At 50.3% G+C, this 27,918-nt stretch overlaps 1 protein-coding gene across 1 annotated transcript in view; it reads right to left on the minus strand.

The window, feature by feature from the left end:
- Nucleotides 1-1,216: 1,216 nt before the first annotated feature.
- Nucleotides 1,217-27,918, minus strand: part of LOC144162824 (kiSS-1 receptor-like) — a 61,409-nt gene continuing 34,707 nt past the window's right edge. The window contains exons 2-3 of the mRNA XM_077693493.1: nucleotides 21,072-21,727; nucleotides 1,217-5,424 (exon numbers count right to left, since the gene is read on the minus strand). Of these exons, the coding sequence (XP_077549619.1) occupies nucleotides 5,155-5,424; nucleotides 21,072-21,602 (801 nt within the window). The 5' untranslated portion in view covers nucleotides 21,603-21,727 and the 3' untranslated portion in view covers nucleotides 1,217-5,154. The remainder of the gene's footprint in view (nucleotides 5,425-21,071; nucleotides 21,728-27,918) is intronic.

Raw genomic sequence — 27,918 nt, forward strand, 5'->3', positions numbered from 1 at the left:
GCCGCTCACTACCCTCTACCCTTCAACAGGAGGCCTATTTTACTGGCTGGCGGTTCAGCTATCCGACTCGTATCCCTCCGCATCCCTTTACATCACACCTGGACCGACTGGCTTGGCTGTGAAGGGGAATAACAGCAGAGACTGGTCACACAAAGGCGGTCGACATGCTCGGCCTGTAGTTTCTGCTGAACAAACGTCTCTTCTACTCTACTCTACTACAAGATACAGCTAATTTCGGACGTCCGATAGGACGTACAGAAGTGTTAAATCCGTATGTCCCATAGGCGTGCATGGTGTGTCTATTGGCTCTCAAACGGACGTCGAGCGGATGCTCGCTAGAGCCTGAATGGACGTACGTTGGACGACCGACGGACGTCCGGTGGTTGCTTGGCACAGCTCTAGGTTTCGACGAAACGAACGCGAAGCCTCTCAGCCAACACATGCAGAGGCTGCCCGCTCGTTCCCACCTGCCACGGGTGAGTCAGCTTTCGTACAGGAGTTGAAAATGCGGCTTTCGCTTTTCTATGCCAACATAGGCAGTAAGCGTGGTCAGCTGCTTTTTCGAGCGGTCTAGCAGGGCCCCTGAAATTTGGGGTACCGAAGATGCAGCCACCATTGCCCGTACCTTAATCCGGCACTGCCCATACCTATTCTGCGCAAGATTTCTTTCTTGTGGTTGAAAGAGGTAGTTATAATCTTCTACGTGTTCTAACATTTTGTTACTTATGCTTAACAGGGTGCTTTCAGCATGTTTATTCATAATTACTTTAGATATATTCATATTCGTATTTATTTTTAGCCCGAAGGGCTTGCTTTCTGAATTAAGTTCATCAAGCATTTTTTGTAGGGGTGCTGCAGAGTCGCTTAGTATATGTCGTCTGCAAACGTCAAACGGCTGAATTATTCTTCGTTTTTTGATACTTCCATTTTTACCAAGTCAAGCTTTCTAAATACCGCCTCCAGACTGCCTGTGAACTGTTTTGGCGAGATGGTATCCCCCGTCGTGCGGCCTTACGGATCGGAAATTTGTCGCTTGGCCTGTGAAAGACTATCCTGCCCGTGCATCATTCATATACGTTGTCTAATTGTCTTATGTAGGTCTCCTCCATCTCCTGGTCTCTCAATGCTCCCAGCACTGCTAAAGTGCTCCCCAGTGCTACTGAATCAAACGCTTTTTCGTAGTCATTTACATGGATATATGTCATGTAAAGGGATTTATTATACACAATGCGTTTTTCCACCACTTGATTGACGACATGGAGGTGATCCATACTTGAGTGTCCTTTCCTAGACCCAGCCTGCTCTCCGGGCTGATACGAATCTAGCCTGTTATTTATTCAGTTAACTACTCCTATGGTAAACAGCTTGTATAGGTTGTATACAGTGGCGTGGCACGAGCGCGGGCAACCATGTGTGCGCGCTGTCACTGGTTACGTCGGGCTGCGCGAGATGGCGGTACTTGTCCGGGCTAAGCACTCGACATGTGCTTTGACGTTCCAAAAATGTCTACCACCGAACGCAAAGTAACGCCTCGACTGCAATGGGAGTGCAATTAATAGCACATCTCTTCACACCACAGCCGAGAATCGAGTTGAAAGGGGGCAAGACGACACACGCCGGTGTTTTTTTCTGCGAGGTGCGGGCGCACTGGCACAAGCCGCTCCATGTCGGTGCAGACGCGGCATAGACGTGGCCGTTTTCAGTGTTGCCAAGCGAAGAAACTGACCGCTAAACGTTTAATGAATACCATAACGCCGCCTGTATAAACATTGCCTAACGCGTCGCGCGCTTTTCAATGGGAACGGTAGGGACGCCTAGTTCAGGCACTCATCCGCTATGTGGCGCGTGCCGGCGGACATCTCGCCTTACGTCACTGCTCGCGAGCCGCGAACGCTGCCCCCACTTCTACGACGCGTGTCTGTCAGCTTGCCTGTTGGGTTTCAAGAAGCGTTTTGCTCACATCTTAGCCGCGACGGGGCGATATTTCTTGGACGCACTGGGGATCTCGTTCAACGTGTCCTCGCTTCATATTTGCTGCATTTTTCCAAAGATAACTGACAGAGGCAGAACTGAAATAGTGTAAGAACATATTATTGTCCAGTAGAAAAATAACGAACAGAAAAAACGTTATTTTCGTATGGTGGAGCCATTATTTTACTGATGTTTTTCTCTCCGGATGATTGAGGGAAGAAAAAAATGCAGGCACATTTTTTGTTCACGTGCTCACTTCAACTTTTACTTTCCAAAAATATCACGTCCTCGTAAATTTTAGAAGATTACAGAAAACAAAAGGATAAGCATCAGAGGGTCCCGCCACGCTGTCCGGGCGCTTCTGCAGTACAGTCCTCAATTTTAAAAGGGCGTACCGATGCGGAGTGCGAACAGCGGGGACAAAACAAGACCGAAATGTGGAGGGCAGCTCCCTCCCACTCAGAAAATATCGGGGCCCGTGATTTAAGTAGATAAGTGCGCAAAGCCGGAATCAGCCTGCGGGCGGCACAAGTGATTTTGCTCCGAGGCAAAGGCGGTTTCATCAGCGACGGACCAAGACAGACGGGCTGGTGAAAAAGAAGAAGGCGTAGGAGCGCCGCCTCGGGAACGCTAAACAAACTTTCAACTATTTTGCATAGTTTCCGAGAAGCGGCGCTGGCAGGCGGACATGAAAGCACGCAGGAAGGCTACGGAGCGGGGAAGGGTAGGACAGAGATACAGGAGACTGGCTGTTTGGCCATTTTTCGCTCACGCGTTAGGCAATGATTATACAGGCGGCGTTGATACCATCTATACAACTGAGAGTAAGCTGATGGGTCTGTAGTTCTTAAGGTCTTTGGTGTCCCGCTTCTAGTGAATAAGAAATATATCGGCGTTTCCCCAGGCGATGGACAATTTTAGCGTCTTTAAATATTCTTAAATTATCGCAGAAAGATTTTCCAGTTCCAAATCTCCTCCCTCGTTCAAAAGATCGACGATTATGCCGTCGTCATGTGCAGCTTTTCCTATTTTCAAACACTTCAGTGCCTTTTTAACTTCGTTTTTGGTTATTAGTGGGATTTCGAAAGCTAACACTATAGGCTTAGTAGTGTTCCCTTGTCTAACGTCGCAATCGAATAGCCTGGTATAAAATCGTTCCGCTACTTTGATTATCTCGTCCATGTTGCGTGTAATGTCACCCCGCCAGTACCCGAGTGCGTAGATTCTGTCTTTGCCTATAGGTAGCTTCTTTTTATTTGCTCTTAAGCTACCTCCCATCTCCAGTGTTTCTTTGATCACTGCCATGTTGTACGCACAAATGTCGTTCGTTTTCCTTCTGTTAATCAAGTTCGACAGCTGGGCTAATTCAGTCTGATCCGCTGTACCCGACAGTTTCATATTCGTACGCTTCGCAATTAGTTCCTTCGTTTTCTGAGAGAGCTTTCCAGTTTTTTCTATGCTACTCGTCCTACATCCGCTACTGATTCTATGATTCCGATTGTTAGGTTGTCATTTAGAATGTCTACACTATCGTCGTCCTCCCCGGTTAAAAGCGCAAATTTGTTGTGAGGGGGTATTTTACAATCCTACGTCCTGGCTCTGACCCACTTCATCTCGCATTTCTTAGTTTTCAAAAGTCTTGTTCTTTCTCTTTTGCGATTCAGATTTACTTTGCACCTAATCATCCAAGATCGCTGTTCCGAATCTTGCTTAGCAGTTCCACGTCCTGCACAATACCTGAGTTGTCACTAAAAATGAAATCAATTCCGTTTTTTGTTTAACCTTTGGGACCTTTACCGTGTCCATGTCATATTCCTTTATTATGTGTTCATTATTATCAGGTTGTTTCTCTCCGCAAATCCCACCAGTGTAACTCCCCGACTGTTGTTACAGCCCATTCCAAAGTTTCTCAATGATTTTTCCCCCATTTGTTTGTCACATATTTTTGGGTTAAAGCATCCAATCACAATCGTAAACTGTGTTGTTTGCACCTTCATTGCTGATTCGACGTCGTCGTGCAAACTGTCTACGGCCTCATCATCGCAGCCAGCTGTTGGGGCATATCTTGTACTCTCTCTAGCTTGTATCGCTTGCTCAGCTTAATTAACACTACTGTGACTCTTCCATTAATGCTAAAGAATTCCTCCATGTTCCCTGCTATTTCTCTGCGTATTAAGGGTCCCACCCCGTGCTGTCTTTTCTTGATGTCCTCCGTAGCACAGAATATGCCGGCTAGTCAGTTCCATGCCACCTTCTCTTGTTCTAACTTGGCGTAAGTCTATAATAGCCCACTTAATGTACCAGAGCTCCTGTAATAGCCCACCTCAGCTTCCCTTGCTAGGTAGAGATGGCACATTAAATGTTGCCTGGTTCCAATTCCAAAGGCGGCCTTCCTGACCGAGCGATTCTTAGCACCCTCATCTGTATCGCTGGCTTGACCGCCGCCATGGTCAGGTGCTGTACAACGGCTGCGGACTGAGGGCCGACCATTTCATTGGAGGCGGGGGCCAACTACTGCAACAGGGTGACGAGATCCTTCTCTGGTGATGGAGTGCTGTCTGTGTGTCAAGAGCCTTCTTACCGTGGTTGCGCCTATATAGTTTAGCCTCTTAGGTATAGGAGATGATGGTTACGTCGGAGGCAGGCAGCACTCCAAACCTGAAAAAGTTGTGCTGAAGCAACTCGAAGCCCTTTTGCCCATAGCGTGGTCGTCCAGACATCTTGGCGCCTGTTCGTCTAGTGGAGAACGCATCTTTCCCGGCCGCTGACAAATGCTCGCTCACTGTAGAAATTCGAACCCGCAGACTGCGTAATTATTACAGCATAAAGGCCCAACCACATGCACGCGTAAAACCGACGTACTCGCGCAACAACGTACGCCTGCGGCGGCATACGCCGCTGCCTTTGTTCGCGTATAAACGTAGGTTATAACAATTGCAATCACACTTATACCCCTGTTCTTCTGAGTGCGCAGCAGAGGAAAAGTTGGTTTTCCTCCCTACTTGTTCACCTCTGGATTTCGCAAGTCGCTTGCACTGCCATACTGTCGCCTGCTAGGCTAAGAGTAGGGTTCTCCCATCAAAATATTGCGCCAGTTGCCCTTGAATCTCTGCCGAGTTGACAGTTCTGTTAATCAAGTCCCCGCACAAGAATTTCGAGCCTTCATTCATGGGCGAGTCATGGTCAGACGTTCTTGGCGGCGGCGCCGGAGCCAGAAACGCTCACGACGCTGTGGTAAGCGTTCAGGCTCGATCGGCTCTTGAGGCTGCTGCTCGTGTGCGTGTTCGTGGTGGACTGGCGCAGGAGCCGCCGGCGGCGCAGGCACAGCAAGCGGCAGAAGGCGTCACGGAACTTGGATGAGATGGCGTTGTACAGGATGGGGTTGATGGCGGAGTTCAGGTAGAGCATCACGCGGCACAGGTACAGCAGGCTGTAGAACACCTCCAGGCTCACCTGCGGAGCAAACGCCATTCGCAGCACGTGTTATAGCAAGGCGTCAGCGCGACGGGACTGCAGAAAAAGCCGGAAGCAATCCCTCAGAAACGAAACGGGACAAAAGTGCGTTACACTATCGATAGGCCCTAATAGAACTGGCCGTAAGTGTACAATTGAGAGTTCAAAACACATGTAGCATTAGTAATCAAGCAACATTATTATAAAATTGCACAACCCAGTGACGCTTTCAAAACCCGATTCAAACTAGCAGATAAATCTATGTGCAGTGACTACTTTTTGCTCAGGAAGAATGCTTAGGTATTCACCAATTAACGCAAGTGTGTACTTTGTTGATTATACCCGAGCTAGCAAACTCGTTCGATGCGGGTGTAGTGTGGGTGCAATTCGTACGCAGTTAAGGCAGGTAGACATTATTGCAAGGCAATTTTATTAACCCATGACAACACAAATGACCTAAAGGCATTCCTAATGCTCATTTACACACACTTTGCTTGCTTGCCCTGCCCTAAGCATGCTGCCTCTCTTGATTAGCTAAGAATTTGGACTTGAAGCGGTAGCCATTAGTCAGCTACGTTTAGAGGCTACGGATTCTTCGGGACAGGAGATGTATCGGAAACACTTTATTCGCGCTTCTTTTATTCCCCCCCCCCCCCACACGTTATCTAACTACAAGGCATATATCTACCGCAGACTACAAGCCGATATCTTTCACAGCCACACACAAAAATATCCTCGCACACATATCTCCATCCACATACCCCTACAGCTGCCCGCACTGCGACACTCCTCTCACAACCTATCACCTCGTCTACTACTGCCCACGCAACCCCGACCCCGTCCCCTCCCCTTCCCCTGAGCAGTGGGAGTCTGCGCTGTCCAGCTCGGTACCAGAGCGCTAAAAGGCCTTGGTGCAACGAGCCCTGAAATCAGCAAAGGCTCGCGGCCTCCCGGACGTAGGGAGCTGACCACCACCCCTCAATCCCGTCCTTTTGCTGAATAGATGTTTACTCCTGCTCCTCCTCTTTTTAAGTGCGAATAAGCGACCCCAAACCATCCACCGGCGGCGGCGGCGGCGGCGGCGTCCGCAGTGCTCCTCTATATTTAAAAAAGAAACAGCATCCGGCGCCAGGTTTCGATCCGAGGACTTTACGGCCGCAGCGCGACGCTCTACCGACTAAGCCACGGACGCCACGCTGATATCAGTGTGAGTAACGCGCCTTATATCTTTAACGCATTCAAACTACGTCGTCAGCGGCGTGCGTTGGCGACTCAGCGGCGTTATAGCGGCTTGATAACTGCGTGGTGTACACGTGATACTACAAACCCGATGGAAGAGATGGAAGCGAAGGCGGCGAGGCGGTGGGCTGCGGGGGCCGAGCGCAAGCGCCGCAAGCGGGCCGACAACCGTGCATTCGCACTTTCACATTCTCCCCCTCGGGGAAATGCGGGGGAATTTTTAATCATGCTCAACAGGGAAGCCGGTAAATCACCCCTCTGGGTAGTATAAGCCAAATTTTTCATTGAGTGCGCTTAATTGACCAATGCTACACGGGAGCAGTGCTTCCAATATTCTTACAGCATGGGCTTCAACCATCCCCAAGGTGTAACAGATACCTGGGCAAGGGACTGATCTGTGCTCGATATAGTTTAGAGCGCCGAGGAAGATAAACAGTGACGGGGCTCCGCACGTTATAGTTCACCTACAGTGATATGTTTTACGTGCAGAGTACCTTAGGACCGCACAATGTCCATCCGCGTCCGTGCGCATAGCATTTACAATCGCAAAAACTCACAAAGGCACCGGCAGGATTTGAGCCTGTGTCTGGTAGACCAGACAGAGTTAGTGTCAGTAGTCTTACCCATTGGGCTACCACCGTGAGTTAGTACCCGAGAGTCAAACAGCTTACTACCTCACCAGTAACGGTGCGAGTACCTTAGGACCTCCCAATGTCCGTCCACGTCCATCCGTGCGCACACCACCATTGACTTTCCCCTGCACACCCCCCAACGGCCCCTTCCCAATAACCTCCGCTTTGCCCCCATTCCCTACATCATGACCCCACACGTTCACGAGGGCAGACGGCCTTCCCTCCAGACACTGTCACATGCTATGTTGACGCGGCATATTACCCAGCTTGTGGCTCCACTGCTTGCGTCATTATGTCCCGCCCCACTGACACCCCAATAGCCTCCACAGCAGGCCCTTACTCCCATCCTACTTCTCCCTTAGCTCTCGAACTCGCGGCGATCGTTCACGCAACTAGAGAACTAACTTCCCTCCCCCCCGCTATTGCATATGCTCCGACTCCATGGCGGCGATTCGAGCTCTTCGCGACAACCAAATGGCCGAAGAGCTGCATGACGACCTCTCTGAAACTTTCTCGCTCCTCTCCCCTATCTCGGTCGCTGTGGTGTGGGTGCGGGGCCACTCAAGAATTATTGGCAATAAGCTGGCTCACCAGCTGGCCCGCGAGATTACTAGCCGGGTGCCGGTGACCCCTTGACCTTTCTCTCCCAATGCGTACGAAGCATATTTCTACAAGAAAACCCTCAAAGAGCACTACCAACACCTCCGGCACTCACTACAGACTCTTCCGCCACCCCACACTACCCTATCCATTGCACAAGTGCACACCCTTCGGGCAATCCAGCTGAACACCCTCAGCACTCCGGCTCGTCTTTACCACTACGGTTATCGCTCAGACCCATACTGTCCCAACTGCCCCGCTGCGCAAATGTTGAGCACATCCTTTTCTCCTGCCCCGCTGCCCAACAGTCCCCTCATTACCCTAACCATCCTCATCCCAACTGGCGAGTGTGGTTGGCGTCGGCGGCGCTCGTTGACCAGCTGGCCATGATTCTTCTTGCGGAAGAGTACGACGCAAAGGTCTTAATCTGACCAGAAGTAACGTTTTTCTCTCTCTCTCTCTCTCTCTCTCTCGCTCTCAAGCGAAAATCAAGCGAAATTTGATTTGAGCCGTGAGTTGCAGTCTCATTAAGGAAATAATCAAGGCGCAACTCACGGCTCAAATCGAATGACGGTCGGGGCGCAAATCGGATGTCATTTCGAGTCCCCGTACTCAGCACCCTCGGAGGGGAGATGCTGCCATTTTTTATTTACCCATGTACGGGTGTCACGGAAGACGCTTGTTCGGCGAGCCCCCCTCCCTCCTTGCTGCCTGAGTTGTTCCATGGCGGCGACAACCTTGGACATCAGGCGGACCTCAAGCTGAGAAGAGTGGTCTCCCACCGCTCGCAACTCCTTCAACATTTACCATCCCTTCCAAAAGAAAGTTTAGAGAAGCGCCAAAATTTTCTAGCATCAAAACTCCGTCAAATATTACATCCAACCTTTGCTAAAAGGGCGTTTAATCGAACGTCAAACCTTTAAAGGCCCTAATCGCAAGCGCAGTACGAACCCATGCAAAGATTTTTCGCCCACTAAATAGACGCCTCTACAAACTATCTAAATGCCAGTGTGTCGAACCGCAAAAAATACCGGTTCGGTTACGATACGGGTTTGGTTGAAATAATTTCGTTCAATTTCAGATCATATTTAACCAAAATTACGCACCGAACGGGTTCACGAACCGATTCGCAAGCCTCAATCGGTTCGCGAACCGGTTCGCAACGGTTAGTTATATAGCTAAGAGCGAAAAAAAATTAAGTGTGTAGTTCAACGGGACCATGACGAAAAAATACAAGTTTGGTTCATACAAAAGATGGCTTCGTCTCAATAGCAACGATGTCGATCATAATGGCAACTTTAAACAATTTGGCTAGATAATAGGGAAACTAAGTGAAGTTGTTGCCGTTCAAGAGACACTTTGAGATCTTGCTCCTGGACTAGTTGGTACATTAAAACATTGCGCTAACTTGACGTTGACCAAGACGAAGACGAGGGACGGCGGAACACAAGATGCACACAACGTCAATTTAGCGCAGTGTTTTGTAAGAGACTTTCTTGCATAGCCCTAGTGACATCACAGGGACTTATGTGATTGCAGCCGCTAACAAAAGCCACATCTTAAAATCAGGTTTGTGAGATTTAGTCGTGCCTCCAATCTTGTTTTCCCATACCTCTTGATTGCTAACATGAAATGAAATGCTTGATGAATCTGTTTTCCCGCATTACGTCGCCGCTGACGTGGAGAGTCAAACGTGAAGGTTTTTCAATCCTCATTATCATTTTTGGTAAATGCAACGTCCCACGGGGCCGGTATAGCATAGAGTGCGTTACCACAGGCCATTACTTTCAAATACAACAACGTCACGGACTCCATGCCTTCAACTCACATGCAGGGCGTGTAAGTATAATGCAGCAGGGGAATGGCGCCGCCCACTGACTTAGGCGACATCGGTATGGAGCTTCCTTTCACGCCCAGGAAAATTAAATTCTACGTGCGTCTTTATTGGCCTCGAGGACATACCGTGGCGCCACCTACGAGTGACGTCACTTGTAGGACGCCGAATCGTGTTGTCGTCTGCTACAACACAACGTATGGGTACGAGCTAGTTGGTACTCCATCTAAACACCGTAGAGCGCAGTAGGCAAGACAAAGGACGAAGGGGACACGGACGAGCGCTCGTCCGTGTCCCCTTCGTCCTTTGTCTTGCCTACTGCGCTCTACGGTGTTAAGATGCTACAACACATTTCCCGTGCGTACGCGGAAGCGTGTTGTTTTGTTGTGACCACCGTCAAAAAAGTTATATGTAAACCAACAACAAAAAAGTTGTATGTAAACCAAATAATTTGGGAAAGCAACCAGCGACTCGTGTGTTCCCGGCGACACCGCCGCGTTTAGGTAGTTGCTGCCATCGCGACCCACAGCTCTTACATACGCAGCCAGCTAACGCCAAGGACGACGCAACTGATGCCGAGAAAAGTACGCTGTAAATTCATTATGAAATACTTGTGACGGGACATGTGCAACAGCGACGGAAACGGTCGTAACCTTGTAACAGCGACAGAAACGCGTCGCTCACTTATGAGCTCACCGCGCGAACTGCTCGTATTGCCTGGTATACGAATGACGCGCGAACGGTGATCAGATTGCTTCGCCGTACATGCTTAAAAGTATTGCTATGGTCTGCAGTTTGGCTTAATCAGTGCCTATTTCCCCTACGATGTTTTTATAGTCATGCCCGGATTTGATTAACGATCACTGCCGTAGCCTGTACTCTGCACGGCTAATGTTTACTTTTTACGACTTGTCCGCAATGTATGAACGGTATGAACGCGAGTTTTTAATGTCTTCGAGCGGGTTCGGACAAGGCTATATTTAGTTTTCATTAGGTGCTCGGCGTGGTAATTTATAATTGCAGCGTGTTTTGTATGTTTACAGTAAGCCGGCATTTCTCAAACATCAATTTCGAAACTCACGACTGCTGACAGAAGGCGAGGCTGCGTACGAGGCGAAACACGTCGTTAATGATTTCGGGTAATGGGGATATTTAGAATAGGAGAACCGAGCGTTGGGGGCCCCCAAGAAGTTAGAGGAACCCAAACGCAACACGCGCGTGCGCGACGGGAGGGCCTTCGCCAACAGCTCGCAGCCGGCTACGGAGGTACGTAATCGGATGTTGGGAACTTTAGGCTTGGCATCGCAGCAGATATTTCATCGCCGTTAGAGTTGCGAGTGACAGTCCCTAACAGAACGTTTCACCGCGCTGGAAACTCTGTAAGCGCGGTGATTTCCGTTGAAGCGATCGGCGATACCTGCGCGGCCTCCGCCGATTCTTGCGCGCAAGCATAGCCATCGTTCGGCCGCTCGCCGCAGCGTGCGTGAACGGGCCGGCGCTGCCGGGACCGACCTCCGCGGCCGGTCGGCGTAAATCGCGGCAGATATTTGAGCACCGCTTTGAAAACCACAGCTGATGACACTACCTATCAGAATTTTTCATCACACTAACATCCACTTTCACCAATCTGGAACTTCTTTTCCACGACTTGTGTGATTTTAAAAAGCGGCGACAAGTTGTTGCTGCCGCGACCTGCGTCGGTTCGAGCCGCAGCGTCGGCTGTGCGGGCAGGCACGGCGGGTGCGTGTGCTTCTGCGAGCACTTAACGCTTCACGATTTTCTGCTTTATACATTTCTTGCAAACAAGGGAAATCTAGAAACTTCACTCGGCGATCGTCGCAGTCCACATTGTTGATCGGGGAAACAAGCCGCTGCTTACGCTTCTGTCGCATATACACCACTACGCTCATGGTATTTGCGGATAATCTATCACAGTTGATACTGTTATAGTCACCATTAGGTTGAACTGCGCTTGACGCACTGAGAATTAACTTCAAACGAAGAAAATTAACACGAAAATACTTTTAGAACGCGCTTCCTAAGCGAAGTGTCACGCGCTGCAAGCCAACTACGCAGCAAGATAGGAACGGTGATCCTACAAGTGACGTCAAAACGATCGCAGCGCCGGCCTCTCCAGTGGTGGGCCTCGCGGCCAATACCAGCAACAATCAAAAGAAAGGGTACAAGAATTCTGACAGTTGTCTACTAATGTGTAAACATCCACACTAAACTTTTTTACACCCTTTTTGGTCGAAAAGGGTGTAAAAATCTTGTCCCATGGCTAACACCCTTAAGAGGTGTTTTGGCAAAAAAAAGGTGTTGAGGATGCTCAACACCCTAAAAAAGGGTGTTGAGCCTCACACCTTTTTTTATGGTGATGGCATACGGAGTGGCAATGTGAATCGCCGGAGCGCGCAGCATTCAACACAAACAGTCGATACGCACAAGTTACAGTTGGAAACACAAATGAATTGAGCAAGGAAACCAACAGCATGCAAGCGGTACAGGGAGTGCATACTTACTTAGTAATACATTTGCTGTTCTTGCTTTTATATCCAGCAGAGAAAAGCTCCCGATCGAGTCGGTGGGCTTGTCGCAAAAAAAAACAAGATATTTTAGCGCTAATTTTGAAACCATCGATTTTACTATAAGAATATACAACTCAACGCACGGATTTGCAAAAACGTTTTAATCACAAGGTAGCTTCTGTGTCCCATAACTTATAGAATTTTATTAAATACCAAACAAATCTTCTCCGCACCCTCAACACCCTTCAAAAAAGGGGGTTCATTATTTCAACACCTTTTTTTTCCCACAAGGGTGTAAAGCTACAAATTCGGGTGGTCGAAACTAAGAAAAATGGCGTAAAGAAAAATGGTGTAAGAAAAGACCGCCAACTAAGAAAAAAGGTGAAGAGACCTCGAACTTTGGAGGCCTTTTGTACCTGCTTACATGCGTGAACTGAACATTTTCTACAAGCGGTGGGTGTTTTGTACCTCGCGATGTTTAAAGCAATATGAATTGGCATAATCAATTACCAGTGGAGCTCTATAAGCTTGAGCTATTTTCGGTGGCGTTAGCAAAAAAATACAAAGAAAAAGAACTGCAGCACCTGTAAATGGTGCACCACCGCAGATAGGGTATTACAACAGTGAAGTCGGCTTTCGAGCTTGTTCGAGGAGCGTATGCGTATGCGCACCTCTTACTATACCATTTCAAAGGTACTAGTCTTTTTTCGATTCTAAAAGGCAAAAAATTGGCGCAGCTTGCAATAGTCGGGAAAGGTTTGCGAAACAGCATAGCTGGGCGCCGACCTCGCCTGTTTCCCACTTGGATTCCATGGCACGGGGAGGACACACACTGGAACAGCCTTGTCAAATCCGGTTAAACTTGGCCTCACCCCTCAGCGGTCATCCTAGCTTATCAAGAACATTGCAAAGCTTAGCAAACATAACAAAACGTAGCAACACCGGAAGAAACTAGGTCGACCCCACGCTCCGCTGTTCTTTTTTTTGCAACTGAACACTGTAGTGGCGGCGTGTGCCGCCGATGAATGAACGACTAGACAACTTGAGTGCCCATCGGAACAAAAGACCCCTTTATTCCAACTTGCGCATGCTTATATACTAAACAACACTGGCGCCACCTGCGGCAGTGATCGGGGAACCGAAACAAAATATACAAATATTGTGGTCTCTCTCTACCTCACAATATGCATAACGCTAGCTTTGCACAAGGCAGGCATTCATGCACACCGCGAGGAACCACCGTGGGTTCGGGCTAGTTGAGCACGCTCACGATACTGAAACGCCGTCGCGCCAACTTAACACCGCCTCTGTTGGGCAGGTGGAGAAAGGGGCGACAAAGGAATATGCCCAGGGTCCGGAGGGAAGACGTTTATTTTATACTAACATTCTAGCCACATATTTTACAGTCCCAATTACACAATTACAGTCCCAATTACACAATTACACTTCCCGTTAGGTGAAAGGGGCGATGGGGCGCCACGCGCAAGTGCGCACGTTTCGTCGGCGCAGAGCCAGTGGGCTCTTCTGTCAAGGCAAATTCCGGGTTGCGCGCACGTTGTGCGCGCGCGCATCGCCGTGCTGGCCAGATCGGCTCGCAGCAGCGAGGGAGACGGGGCCCATTCGCTCACAGGCGCGTACTGCACGGCGTGATCGTCGAGTGGTAGGTACGGCCTTACTATATGCAAGCGTAGGGGCGACAGGAGCAGCCTTAGGCACGGGCCGCAGCCGGAAGGGCTGGTGGGCTTTCGCCGGCGCAACAGAGTTGCCGCCGGCTGGTAAAGAAAGCGTCACATACCTTCGGCCAACGCCTTCGGCGTCCTGGAAGCGTCTCTCCGAACGGACCCCCGCGCAGGGCGCGCGGTCGCCTCCCGGCGAGAGTCGGGTTCGGGCCTCGTTCAAACGGACCAATGAGGTGAGGTTAGCTCCGCTACCAGGGCGGAGCGCCCGCTGCGTGACAGTGTTTTATCGCCGCAACGGTCTCTGCAGGCTTCACCTCACGCAAGAGTTTGAGAGACGGCTCGGCTCTACACAGAGGCGCCAAGACGAGCCGGAATTTCGGAGGAGAGAGGGGAAAAGCGCCGCGTGATGGCATAAACCCAGTGATCGCGCAATGGCCTGGGCGTCAGGATCCCCACAATATACAACATTTCCTTCCTTAAAAACAGCTATATGGATTAGTAATGTAGTAGGTTAGTATGTTAGTACATATGCAAAAATACTATTCAAAAATACAAACTGTACAACGATCATAGCTATATAGTACTACAAAATCACATCATTTACAAAAGAAATCCACCACACTGGATATGTCCGTTCCATTCGCTTTAGCACAACTTCGCTTGCTACACGTTGTAGCCATAACGCTCTGGTGGTAGTCTCTTTCTTGGTGGTTGAACCCTGCGTTGCTGTGTGACTGCTCCTGGAGACTTGGCCGACTGCGTCGCAGCAGGCGACCTGTGCGCCTGCGCAGCCGACGGAGACGTGGGTGCCTGCGCAGCGTGCTCAGGAGACGTGGGCGCCTGCGCAGCCGAAGGAGCAGCGGCTGACGTCGTCGTAGTTATCTCTGGGGTGGGGCCCTCACATGTAGGCAGAGATCCTCCTCCCCTAGCTGTACCGTTTCCTCCCCACGTATAAATGGCGGCAGAGGCTCGTGGCACCTTTGAGAACTTCGATGCATTGCATGTTTTGCCGTCAGCCAGGCGGAAAGAGGATGGTCCCTTCCTGCTGATCACTTCCCTTGGGCGGCTGATTTCTAGGTCGCCTTTAAATCTAGTAGTGGGTTTCTTCACTCTGACGAAGTCACCAACGTCAACTCTGGTTTCTCTTGCAGCCCTCCGAGCGTCCGTGTATCGTTTGCTGCTCTGTTCCTTTTGTTTCACCCACTCACGTAAACGCCGAAGTTCCAAGTGAGGATCATCAAAGAAGGTGACCGACGGATGCCCGGCGACATCCAACCGAGTTTTTGGCAGCCGCCCGTGTAGCAGAATAGCTGGAGTCCTTGCCATTGTAGCATGCGGTGTGCATCGGTAAACACCCAGGTACTCTGTTACTGCCTGGCGCAAGGGTCGCTGCTCAAGAACCGCCACTTTAATGAAGCTTTTTAATACTCTGTTAAAGCGCTCCACTTGGCTGTTCGCTTGTGGATAGTATACTGACGAATGTTTGACTCGGATGCCATGATCTTGAAGAAATGCCTCAAACTCCCGAGATGCAAACTGTGGACCGTTATCCCAAATAACCTCTTCTGGGTAGCCTTCGCGGGCGAACACGGATACTAAGAAACGTATTACTGTGCTGGTTGTTGTCTCGCTACAGAAATGCACTTCGGGCCATTTGGAATAATAATCGACAAGCGTGATCGCATGCCTGCAATCGTAGGGCGCCCTCTCAAATGGGCCTACAATATCCATGCCTAGTTTGAGCCACGGCTGCTCTGGAAAGGGGACCGGTTGCAAGGGTGTAGCTCGCACCTTGACGCTCTTGTCTGCTTCCTGGCATATGCTACACCTCTGGATAGCTAGCTCGACTTGGCGGTCCATGCCCGGCCACCAATACTTTTCTCGCAGGCGCGCTTTTGTTCGCACCACTCCGGGATGCGACTCATGTGCTGCAGCGATTATCTGCTGCGTGAGTGATGTGGAAACCACAAGCCGTTCGCCACGCAAGATCAGATTGTCTACCACAGAAAGTTCGTCACGTACTTTGAAGAACGGCTGAAGCTCGGCCGATAAGGATTTGTGTGCCGGCCACGACGATTGCACATAGATTTTGCTTTGTTGCAGTGTGCTATCTTGCAACTGGGACTGCTCAAACTGTTCTCTAGTAATGCAGGAAGGAATTTCGAGAACTGATGCAACCTCGTCAAACAGCGTTTCTTCTTCCTGGAAAGACGACGCGGGCAAGCGTGAGAGTGCGTCCGCCCCTTGGTTTTGCGACCCCTTGCGGTACTCGACGGTATAGTTGTACCGTAGTAGGCGTTCTGTCCATCGCGCTACCCGCAAGGGGCGCCTTCCTGTTCCTTGTGTTGAAAGCAATGCCACCAAGGCTTGATGATCAGTGAGCAACGTGAAGTGGCGTCCCCACAAGTACACGTTCCACCGCTCGCACGCCCAAACACAGGCCAACGCTTCCTGTTCTCATACCGAACATTTCCTCTCAGCTGGCGAAAGAACTCGAGACGCGAAAGCGACAGTGTGCAGTTTATGTCCGTCCACCTGCTGTAGGACCGCTCCAAGTCCGCACTCTGATGCGTCCGTCGACACTAAGACTGGAAGAGATGCATCGAACATTCTCAGTATAGTGCTAGATGCCAGCGCGTCTTTGGTCTTTCTGAAACTAGCGTCTATCTCGTCAGACCAAACGAATCGCTGCCCCTTTCTTAGCAGGACCCGCATTGGTTCAACCATGTCAGCGAAGTTGAGAATAACCTAGAATAATATTCCACCAATCCCAGAAATGATCGAAGGCTGGCTGGATCAGTGGGCGCTGGAGTGTCTCGGATGGAAGCAACCTTTTCCTTCAACGGCACAATACCGTTTGCAGTGATCCTGTGGCCCAAGAACGCAAGCTGCGGCGTATTGATGACGCATTTTGTGTTCAGTTTGAGTCCTGCCTCTTTTATGCGCCTCAGAACTGCGGTAAGATTTGCCACGTGCTCCTCTCTCCCCTTCCCAAACACAATGATGTGATCGATATAGAACAGGACGCCGCTGCAGCCCTGCAGAATTTTCGACATCCTATTTTGAAAAGCAGATGGGGCTGACGCGAGCCCAAAACACACGCGCTTAAAACGAAAGAGCCCGTCGTGTGTTATAAAAGCCGTTAAATCGCGGCTCTCGGGGTGAAGCATGACCTGATGGTAAGCTGAGGCAAAGGTAAAGCTTGGAAAAGTGGGTTGCCCCCACTAGACTATGCAATAGCTCTTCTGTATGAGGGAGGGGAAAACTATCTGCTACGACGGCTTTGTTTACCTGTCGAAGATCTACACAAAGGCGGATACCTCCATCTTTCTTTTCAACCACAACAATGGGGGACACCCACTCGGATGCCTCTATTCGCTCTATCACGTCCATTTTTTCCAAGCGGCGGAGTTCTTCCGAGACTCGTGGCCGCAGTGAGAGCGGAAGGCGCCTGAGTTTTGAAGCAACTGGCTGAACTGTCGACCGTGTTTTGACGCGGTGAACAAAACCCTTTGCGACGCCAAGTCCTGGATCAAAAATAGCACCAAACTCTTCGACTAATTCTGACGGAAGGTGAATGGACTCCTCCGCCTCTGCCTTGACTGCGGTGTGCTCCGTTCGAGCGCTAGTACGCACCGCTGTCGTTTCAAGGCACTGTAGTGACGAGCCATCAATCTGCAGACCGAGCGCCCTAATTGCATCAATACCCAAAAGCGAGGTGCCTTGTTCAACGACATAAAAAAGAAGAACTGTTGTGCAGTTATTGTACGTGACATCAGCAAAGAAGCAACCACACACTGGAATTGGTTTCTTCGAATAATTCAGTAGTCTAATTCGAGCAGCTGAAAGCTCCTGTCCTTCAAAATGCTGCCTAAATAGGTCATGCGTCAAAATCGAAACTGATGACCCTGAATCCACGAGGAAAGTTAACTTCGTTTCACCAACTGCTACTGATATGTAGATTGCGGGACGAGTGGATGTCGTCACAGCCAGAATGCTCAATACTTCTTCAGTTATCGAATTTTCGCCGTCTAGTTCACGAACCAGGGCGGCGTTTCTGTTGCAGACTGAGCGAAAATGACCCATAATACCGCAACCATGACACCGCTTGTTTTTGGCGGGGCAGCGGAATGAAGCAGCGTTGTGCCGGTGTGAACCGCAGCGATAGCAATGGGCCTGTTGGCTGCGTGACCGCTTCGAGGGGTCGCCGGAAGAAGGTGCGGGCGGCGGGGTGTTTCCGCGAGCATTTATGCGCTGAACATCTGCAGTCGCAAATTCCTTGCAATCATTGGTTGCCTGCTCAAACTGCGTCGCTATAAGTACAGCGCGAGTGAACGAAAGAGAAGACCCTTCAAGCAGCAACCGCTCGCGCAAGTTCCGAGATAGTAGAGAGTTGTAGCTAACCGTTTTCGACGGTCCGCTCCGGTATCGGCGGCACGCTTAGCACAACCGGAGCCAATGCCGTTCGCGGCCGAGCGCGCCACGCATGCGCAATGGCGCTCCCGCTCGCTATCGGAGCGGAGCGGAGCGTGAAAAACGGTCAGCTAAAACTCTCTAATACGCCCGCAACGAACTGGTCACGCAAGGAATCTTCCTGAGAAGGAAAAGAGCATGTAGCAGAAAGCTCACTTAACGCGGTAACGTACTCATTGATTGCTCAACCGACTTGCTGCACGCGCCTACCGAAACGGTGCCGTTCGACCACAACATTGGTTGTTGTCGTGAAGTGCGCATGCAGCGCTGCGACACCGGTATCGTACGATGACGCTTCGTGCTTTGTCTGAGTAGTGTCCTTGACAGCTCCAGAATCTGTATCAGTAGTTGGCTCACCGGGCTTAGCGTTGGCCGAAGATTGAAGCGGTAGTGTGTGAAATATGCGCTGGCCTTCTACGCCGAGGCTGTGGAGTAGGAGAGCCTTGCGACGGTCCGGCGCACAGTCCGAAGCACCAGTTGCGAGAAGAAAATTCTCGAAGATGCGGATCCATTGCGGCCAGGCAACAGCCGGTCGGCCAGGCGTGGGCAGGAACGGGGGCGGTGGTGCCAGTCCGTAAACACTCATGGCGCGGGAACCAGTCGGCGAAAATGACGAAAATAACGCCCCCTCCTAAACGAGCATCCTCGTCGCTAATGTAGTGGCGGCGTGTGCCGCCGATGAATGAACGACTAGACAACTTGAGTGCCCATCGGAACAAAAGACCCCTTTATTCCAACTTGCGCATGCTTATATGCCTAAACAACACTGGCGCCACCTGCGGCAGTGATCGGGGAACCGAAACCAAATATACAAATATACAACAAACACCTATTTCACACCGTTTCAGCAACCTACATTAAGCCAAGTATGTTGCAGTCGGCAAACACCGTTTTCGCCACACGAATATAGTCTTTTTTTTAATTTCGAAGGTTCAAATTGGTGTTTCACGTGCCAAAGCTAAACTTGGGGAATGAGGTGCACCGCATATGGAAACGAGCGATAATTGCATACAAGCAGTTATTTTTTTTTGCGTTTGAAAATTTCGGGCGACTAGAGAAGTATATGAGGGGATGTCTTGTGTGCGCTCGTGTGTGCGCTCGTCCTTGTCGTTCCTTCCTCGTCCCCGTTTGTTTTGCGCAAGTCCAATCATGAATCGTTTCCAACTAGGCCGGCTTGCTGTGAAGCTACCACAACCATGTTATATGTACGAATGCCGTTTCTTTTACTTGTGCTAATCAGTTTCGACAGCTCGGCTAATCCAATCTGATCTGTCGTACTTGTCACTTTCATGTTCTTACGTTTGGAAATTAGTTCCTTCGTCCTTTTAGTTAGTTTTTCAGTTTGTTCCCTACTTCTTGCTTCACCCACCGCTGCTGCTGATTTACTGATTGCCGATGTTAGGTTGTCATTTAGCCTCTCTAAACTAACCTCCTTCTCCTCCTTTGGAAGCGCGAATTTGTTTCGAAGAGTTATTTTGAACTCCGGCGATCTGGCTCAGACTGAGTCCATGCGGGGTTTTTTAGTTTTCACGAGTTTCCTCCGTTCTCTTTCGAGATTCAGCCTTTGCTCGCACCTAGCCATCTCATGATCGCTGCTCCGAATCTTAGTTAGCTCGTCTGCGTTTCGCAAAATACCTGGGTTGTCTCTTAAAATGAAGTCTATTTAGTTTTTTGTTGTACCATCGGGAGTTTTCCATGTCAATTTCCTATTCTTTCGTTTGTAACAGAATGTGTTAATCACTCTCTCTACAAATCCCACCGTGTATCTCCTCGACTATTGCGATAGTCTATTCTGGTGTTTCCCACTGACCTTTCTCCTATTTGCTTCTCACCGACCTTTGCGTTAAAGCGTCCTATTGCTATCATGAACTGTGTTGTCGCCTTCTTCATTGCTGATTCGACGTTCTCGTAGAAGCTGGCTACGGCTTGAACAGCATAGCTGGTTGTTGGCGCATCGGCCTGTACTATCATTATCCTGTATTGCTTGTTCAGCTTAATCACAACAGCCGCGACTATCTATCCAACTTAATGTCCGAAAGCTCCTCTAGTAATACAGCTAAGCATCCCTCGCTAGACAGAGTGCGTGCGTTGAACGTTGCCAGGGTCAAGTTCGAATGGCGGCCTGTTCGGATTCGGAGATTCTTAGCACCAAACACATATCCTGCTTACTGAGAAAAAACAATAATATACACAGTATTTGCCTACAGGTTACATAATTTAATATAAAATTACGCAAACAACAAGAACCCACGTACAACGAACTTAAACAAAAATGTACTTGAAGAGACAAAAGTTTTTACACACGAAAATGGCATCGCACCGCAAAGAACTTTCTATCCCATCAGAAAGGCCATCCAATTATCGGCAAGGGGAGCCCTCGGAACTCGCAATATAAAACGTTGCCCGTATCTATCTTTCCAGCTCGACACTAGAACGTGCAAAGAAACTGGGTGTTATTAAGATTGGGACTGCGATTACAACGCTGCCAAAATGTTCTCATTTAACTCCTCCATCGCGTTAATGCTCTTAGCCTACTTCTAGGGCCGTCCAGCGGTAGCCACTCTGGTGGTCAACCGGTTGCCAGTCCCCCGCTAATGTCCGCTATGATGTCCATGTGTGTTCTGTGATACTTATACTCTAGGGCGTTACATGCACTCGTCTAACGCTGTGGTGGATTCAGCTTCGTGACATCTCTGTTGTGGCACGAAGCCGAAAACTGTTTTTCCGCACTGAACCTCGAAGGCGTGCAAAGGCGGGCGGGAGCCGCCCAGCCGCCACGTGCCTGTGTCTCCACGGGTTCCGGTGAGACGAGGATCCAGAGGATGAAGAGCCGATAGGGCAGCAGGCAGACGAAGAAGCTTAGCACGACCGCGGCCAGCATGCGGACGAGCTGTCGCCGTGCGCGCAGCTGAGCGCGCTCCGACGGGGCTCCGCCCAGGGCGCGGTGACGCACCAGCTGGCGGGCTATGAGCGCGTACACCAGCAGCAGCACGAAGAATGGCAGCACGAACAGCAGGGCCATGCTCGCCAAGATGTAGGCGCGCCGCCATGGACGGCCGAAAGAGGTGCCGCAAGAGGGCACTGCGCTGCCGTCGTGGTACTCGACAGGGCCGTACTGCGACACGAACAGCATCGGGCTGGTCACGCCCATCGCGAATAGCCAGATGGCGCCGATGATGGCCAGCGCGCGCATCTTGGTGCACGTGTAGCCAGCCTTCAGCGGCTCGCAGATGGCGTAGTAGCGCTCGAAGCTGATCGCCAGGATTGTCAGTATGGAGACGTGCGCCACCGCCAGTTCCAGGAACGGGATCAGGCGGCCTGCGTCCAGAAACACACGCGTTGATATCAGCGTGCCGCGTATCTGCTCGCTTCGTTGCAAATGTCGCCATGAGTCAAGTGTTTCTCTCGCTCCCGCTCTTCTCCTCCTGTTTCGCTCTTCCCTTTAGAATCACATTTCCCGCCTTTGAACTGCTGGTGCGCCATCTGTTGGGACCTGTTGTTACTGCCGCTCCGCTACCGAGCTTGAGCAACAGGCGTGAGCTCTTTTTCCATTGTGTGATTTAAATATTGCTTTCGCCCGTTTTTTGTGTTTGCTATCATATTAGTTACACCACGTCTATTTGTAACTAAAGGAGCAATGCTAGCAGCCGTTATGCATTTATTTTTCTTAAATTGTGACTAATGTTTCTTTTAGGAGATGCAACGGTCTGTGTACGACTAAAAATCCTCCGATGCAACCCGAAAACGCATGCTTGAGATCGCGCCTGAAGCGGGCGCGGTCCAGCGTCAGCGAGGAAATGGCAAGCAACGCAATAAGTTGCTCCAAGTTGTGTAGGCCACGTGTCATACGTACTTTACAGGTGTAGCTTGCGGTTTACAATAAGCGACGGTGCGAGCAGGAACGAGAACGAAATAAAATACCACAGACACGCAGCTTATAATGAGAAAGACTTTATTAGAGCGCAGACTCAGGGACATAGGCCGCACTTCACAGCTTCTCTGGTTGACCCTCTCCAGGGAATGCATGGACGCATTTCTTGATACGTTCTTGTTTAAAGGAGCCACGCAGACAAAATAGAACATGGTTTCATTCAAAACATTTAATGTTTTACAGTGCCCTCAGCTCTTGTACGGCAGCAAAAGGTGTTTTATTCACTGAGAAATTAAATTTTAAGCCAAAATTTCAGTTATCCCGTTACATCTTGTGCTTTCGTGACGTCGACAATTACGCATCCAAAGCACGGCCTTAAAAGTAAGGATAACCTGTTGACCAGAGCTGCTACCACCTCACAGACAGCCGTTTGGTTATCTTGTTTATGCCCACTTTCATAGATGGCGCTGCAAATTATGAAACAGTGAACAGACATATGCGGCAGATCGCATAGCAGCGACGCCATTACAGGGCCAAAACAACTTTAACAGCTGACGACACTTAGAAATTCCAAAACTGAAAACAAAATGGCAGCATCTCCACTCCGTGGATGATGGCGAGGAGGCGGAGTACGGGGACTCGAAATGACATCCAAGTTGCACGCCGAGTGGCATCCGATTTGCGCCCCGACCGTCATTAGATTTGAGCCGTGAGTTGCACCTAGATTATTCCCTAAATGACACTGCCACGCACGGCTCAAATCGAATTTCGCTTGATTTTCGCTTGATGGTGGTGTGCACACGCATGGACGCGGACGGACATTGGGAGTTCCTAAGGTACTCCGCATCGGTACAGGCGATCGAGTAAGCCCTTTGACGCTCGGGTACTAACTTGCAATGGTAGCACAATGGGTAAAAAGACTGACACTAACTCTTTCTGGTCTACCAGACACAGGCTCGAATCATGCCGGTGCCTGTGTGATTTTTTGCGATTGTAAATGCTATGCGCACGGACACGGACGTTCATTGTGCGGTCTTAAGGTGCTCAGCACCTAATACAAGGCCACTAGACCTCGAGTCCCTCGACTTTTCGTCCTCCCGTTGCTGTCTAGATCAGCGGAGACGAACACTCACTCCGCGGAATATGCAAATGGCACGCACGCTCACAAAGTTACTCCTCTTGACGAGCAACGGTCGCTTGCGAGGACTAACTGCTGCAGTTACTCCTTTTTTGCCATTTTTGGCTAACGGTGTGGTGTAAGGTTATAGTTGTCTAGTGTTTTCTACGTGTCTAAAGGTTTCCTCGACATAAACAAGTTCAAATTCAGCGTCGCGTATGCCCTTTTGTTCTTGCATCTCGTTTTCCGGCGCTGTAGTCATGGTAATATAACAACCGCCGCATTTAAAAATAGCGGTGATTTTGAAGTGAACACGGTCTATTGAGATTGCACAAGTTATAGTGCACAATAAACTTGCCGTCTAAGACTTAAAGGGGCCAAAAAGACCATACAACTTTGAGCAAGTAGCCTTTACTAACTCAATCACCTACATCCAAGCCGCAATAGATGATATTCACTGAAAAGTTTATTAGGCGATTTCTTCGCTTGGAAACACTGGAAGCCGTTTCTTTGCCGTTGTGACCCGCCGCGGTGGCTCAGTGGCTAAGGCGTCGCGCTGCTGAGCACGAGGTCGCGGCTTCGATTCCCGGCCACGGCGGCCGCTTTTCTGATGGAGGCGAAAAGCAAAAACACCCGTGTGTACGAGATTTCGGCGCACGTTGAAGATCCCCAGGTGGTCAAAATTAATCCGGAGCCCTCCACTACGGCGCCCCTCATCGCCTGCGTTGCGTCGGCGCGTTAAACCCTACAATCAAAAATCTTTGCCGTTGTGCCTGCGCATGCGCATTGCAGCCGCACCTCTCTGCAAACACCGGCGTGCTCCGTCTGCCCCGCTTCAACCAGATTCTCAGCTGTAGTGTCAACATATATAGGTATGCCATACCCCCAGCTTTCCGGCTCCACGGCCGGACTGGAGGAGCGGCGGGAGCGGTGAACGCGCACTTTCATACGGCTTGCGCACCCAACAAGGAAACGATACAGCCGATTCTTGACAGAGTGAGGGCGCTTCGAACCAACCCTCTACCCTCCCAACCCACTTTTTTCTTAGTCGACGCATCGCCTCTGGCCGAGCGAGTCGACAACGCTTGCCGCACGTGTTTTGGATCTGCCGCGGAATATCACCGGTACCAATGAATGCCTTCGCTGCTATATCTCACCAAAAAGAAGACTCGTTGTGCACTTCAGTTGCATGATTAAGAGTTTTAGCTGTATGTTTTTGACAGTGCGCTCGCTGCCAGTGGTCCGCTCAGCCCGACCGGAGCGTGAGCAGCAGAAACACGTTTAGCTAAGCGATAACCGTATCTCCCTCGGAGGGAAATCATTCGCGTCACTGGTCGTGCCCGGTGCGCGTGCAAACCAAGGCATCATCCGAAAGGAAAAATAAGAACTGATATTTCAGTCACGGAAAATGCCGCGTTTATTGCCTGCCTCACCATTTTCATACAATACAGTCGCTGATAAGATATGAAGGCCTCGCATATTTTTGTTCATGTGCCCCGAGTTAAAATATTTCTTTCAATCTTTTTATTAGGCGCTTCCGAGTGATAATTTTAGGCTGTTTGACCCTATTAGACCGAAAATTCAGAAGGGGGGAAGGAGTCGCCTATTTTAATGGCGCACATGTAAATTTACACGGACAGGTATCACGTGTAGCCACGGCAGGGCTAGGGCAGTGGCAAATGCGCACGCGCTGCCGCTCTACCCCGCCCGTGCTGTAGGTCAAGCGGCGAGGGTTAAGGTCCCTAAAATTTTAGGGACCTTAGGCGAGGGTTGGTCCGCAGCGCCAGGAACTAGCGGCGGTGAAAGGTGGGAACTACACCCGAAGCGCAGGCCGTATGAAACATGGAGGAAGAATGTATGAAAGTGCGCGCCCGCCGCTCCTCCAGCCCGGCCGTGCCGGCTCACGCCTAGTGCAGCCATCGGCCACCAGGCACTCAGGAACGAGCGTAACTCTATGGGCGGCGTTCTTTTCAGCACTATTACTCATAATTTTCGAAATGTTCTACAGTTTTTTTCTGATAATGATACCTTTATAGTGAAAACTACCAGTATATAAAAGATGGCTTCAGTATATTGGTTTCACAAGGTTCCTGAAGGGCTTAAAGTGCGAGTATTGCGGAGAAGCTGTAAGCATTGCGGGAAAGCTCCTGTCGTCACCGGAGCCGACCACGCGTTGATCACTTGGTGGGCGCTTTGCTTCGTCGTTGTATCAGTCCGGTTCCAAGTAAGTCGCATGTTTTTTATGCCTACGCGCGTTACTGGCGCGTTGGATAAGAAACGGATAATGTGGGGCTAAAGTGAAGCGGTTGTGCGAGTTCTGGGTGCTGTTACAAATCGCCGATGTGTTAGTGCGCGCGCGCGCTCGTGTGCGTGCGTGCGTGCGTGCGTGCGTGTGTGTGTGTGTGCGTGTGCGTGCGCGCGCGCGTGCGTGCGTGCGTGCACCTCCTTAATTTCATCCCAGGCTACATTCGGTAGACCACGGAAAGTAAAGACGGCAGTAGAACAGCCAGAGGAAGAAGAAGAAAATTAAGCAGGCGTAAATGTCGTTGTGCAGTAATAGAAATCTGGTTAAGTACATTTCACTTGTCTCTGGTTTCCCTCTTGGTACAGCCCCGTGTGAGAAATCAATTGACGTCACATTGGAAATTGTCGTGAGTGTCGTTTACAGCTTGGCAGCCCAACCACATTCACGGCGTGGATTGGAGCAACATTATTTTTTTTTTTGTATTTTGCCAAATTAGATAATTAGTGAAGATTATTTCGCCAAATTCTAAAGCAGCAAAACTAGGCTAAAAATTCCAAATAGAAAGTCGCATAGCGGTTTGCAAAACTTCCGAATAAATAGTTTCCGTAGTATTTTTCACCTTACTCATGCATGATACACAATAACCACTACGTGACATACCCGCTCGCGCGTCATGATTGCAGTGCTCAAAAACGTTAGGTGCACAAACAGCCACAGGCGTGCGGCCGCTTAAAAAGTGAGAGGTCAGGGACGCAAAAGATGACCGCTGCCTGTGCTTATCGCTATAACGAACTGTCACGAGGTGAGCACATCGCTGGCGTTAATGAAGCAGCGAACGCCTACACCGCTTAGAGAGAGAGAATAAACTTTCTTTATTGAGAAAAAAATAAAATAAAATGGAGTCTTCAGGTGGCTTCCCTAGTCCAGGACTCCTTGAGCTCGGGCCGCGTCCACAGCCCTCTCGACCAGCTGACGCTGAACCTCGAGGGTGGAGCTGGCCAAGGCTCTCTCGCAAAGATCATGGGTGGGATAGGGATTGGGGCGGGGAAGCGGGGCTTGGTCGCAGCCTCCTACAATATGATAGAGTGTCCCGGGGGCCTCGCAGAAGCGGCACTGCGGGGGGAAACAGGTAGGGGCCAAAATGTGACTTCTAGTGGGGTGGGGGGAGAGTGTTCATTGAAGGGCACGGAAGAGTCGCTCCAGCTCTCTTGGGAGTTGTTTGTGCGCTGGGGATAATGCCGTCGCTCTAGTCGGTAGTGTTGTGTGATTTATTGGTACGTGACCGTCGGGTGCACGCGCTCAGGCTCACTTCCGGCAACAGCAGCTCGGCGGGATAGCTCTCGAGCCAGGAGATGGGCGGTCTCGTTGCCCGGAACGTCGAGATGAGCGGACGCCCAGATGATCTTGATGGAACGGTTTGGGGGGGGTGGGGGGGGGGGGGGGGGGGGCGTTGTGCAAGAATCTTGAGGGTTGTGCGGTGAATTATTCCGTTGGTGAAATTTCGGCACGCCTGCTGCGAGTCGGTGATGATGACAGTAGCTGTGGTTTAACTCACGGCGAGGGCGATGGCCGCTTTCTCCGCTTGCAGTGGGTTGTGGTGTGGTATAGTGAGATTGGTGTGGTGTTGTTTCTTCATGACTACAACAGCGGTCGTGGCCTCAATCCCGTGGTGTGTGGCACGATCCGTGTAGGCAGTGTCGGATTCGTTTCCGTATTGCCTCGAAATGGCTCTCGTTCTGGCCTCTCGTCTCGCTGCGTGGTGCACAGGGTGCATGTTGCGCGGTAGAGGAGGAACAATGTGGCATTGACGGACTGTGGGGGGGATTCTTAGGTCAGGAGGTGAATGTTGAAGTGGGACTAAAAGTCCCAGGCGGGAGAGAATGGCTCTGCCCGCTTCTGTGGCTGCCAGTCGCACTCTTTGGCTTGAGAGGTGGGCCTCGATTAATTCTTCTGTGGTGTTGTGGATGCCAAGCTTCAGAAGTCGGTCTGAGGAAGTGCTTGCTGGGAGTCCGATGGCTTGCTTGTAGGCTTTCCGAATTATCATGTCTACTTTCTTCAGTTCTGCCGCGGACAGAAGAGCATACGGTATCCGCTCTTTCCAGCCCCTACAGGTGGCGCTGCGGAAAACGGCAATGGCGGACGAGACGGTGATCGGGCGCCCTTAGCAACATGCGTGCCAGCATCGGTAGTGGCCTGAAAGCTCCTAGTTCCGCTTGAAACAAGTACTTTCTCAAAAAATAAACGCAGGTATACGTTGCTAACTGCGAGACAACATT

This window comes from Haemaphysalis longicornis, unplaced genomic scaffold (genome assembly GCF_048455015.1).
Source record: "Haemaphysalis longicornis isolate Haplotype H1 unplaced genomic scaffold, Haemaphysalis longicornis Haplotype H1 scaffold_1, whole genome shotgun sequence".
NCBI classification, from domain to species: domain Eukaryota; kingdom Metazoa; phylum Arthropoda; class Arachnida; order Ixodida; family Ixodidae; genus Haemaphysalis; species Haemaphysalis longicornis.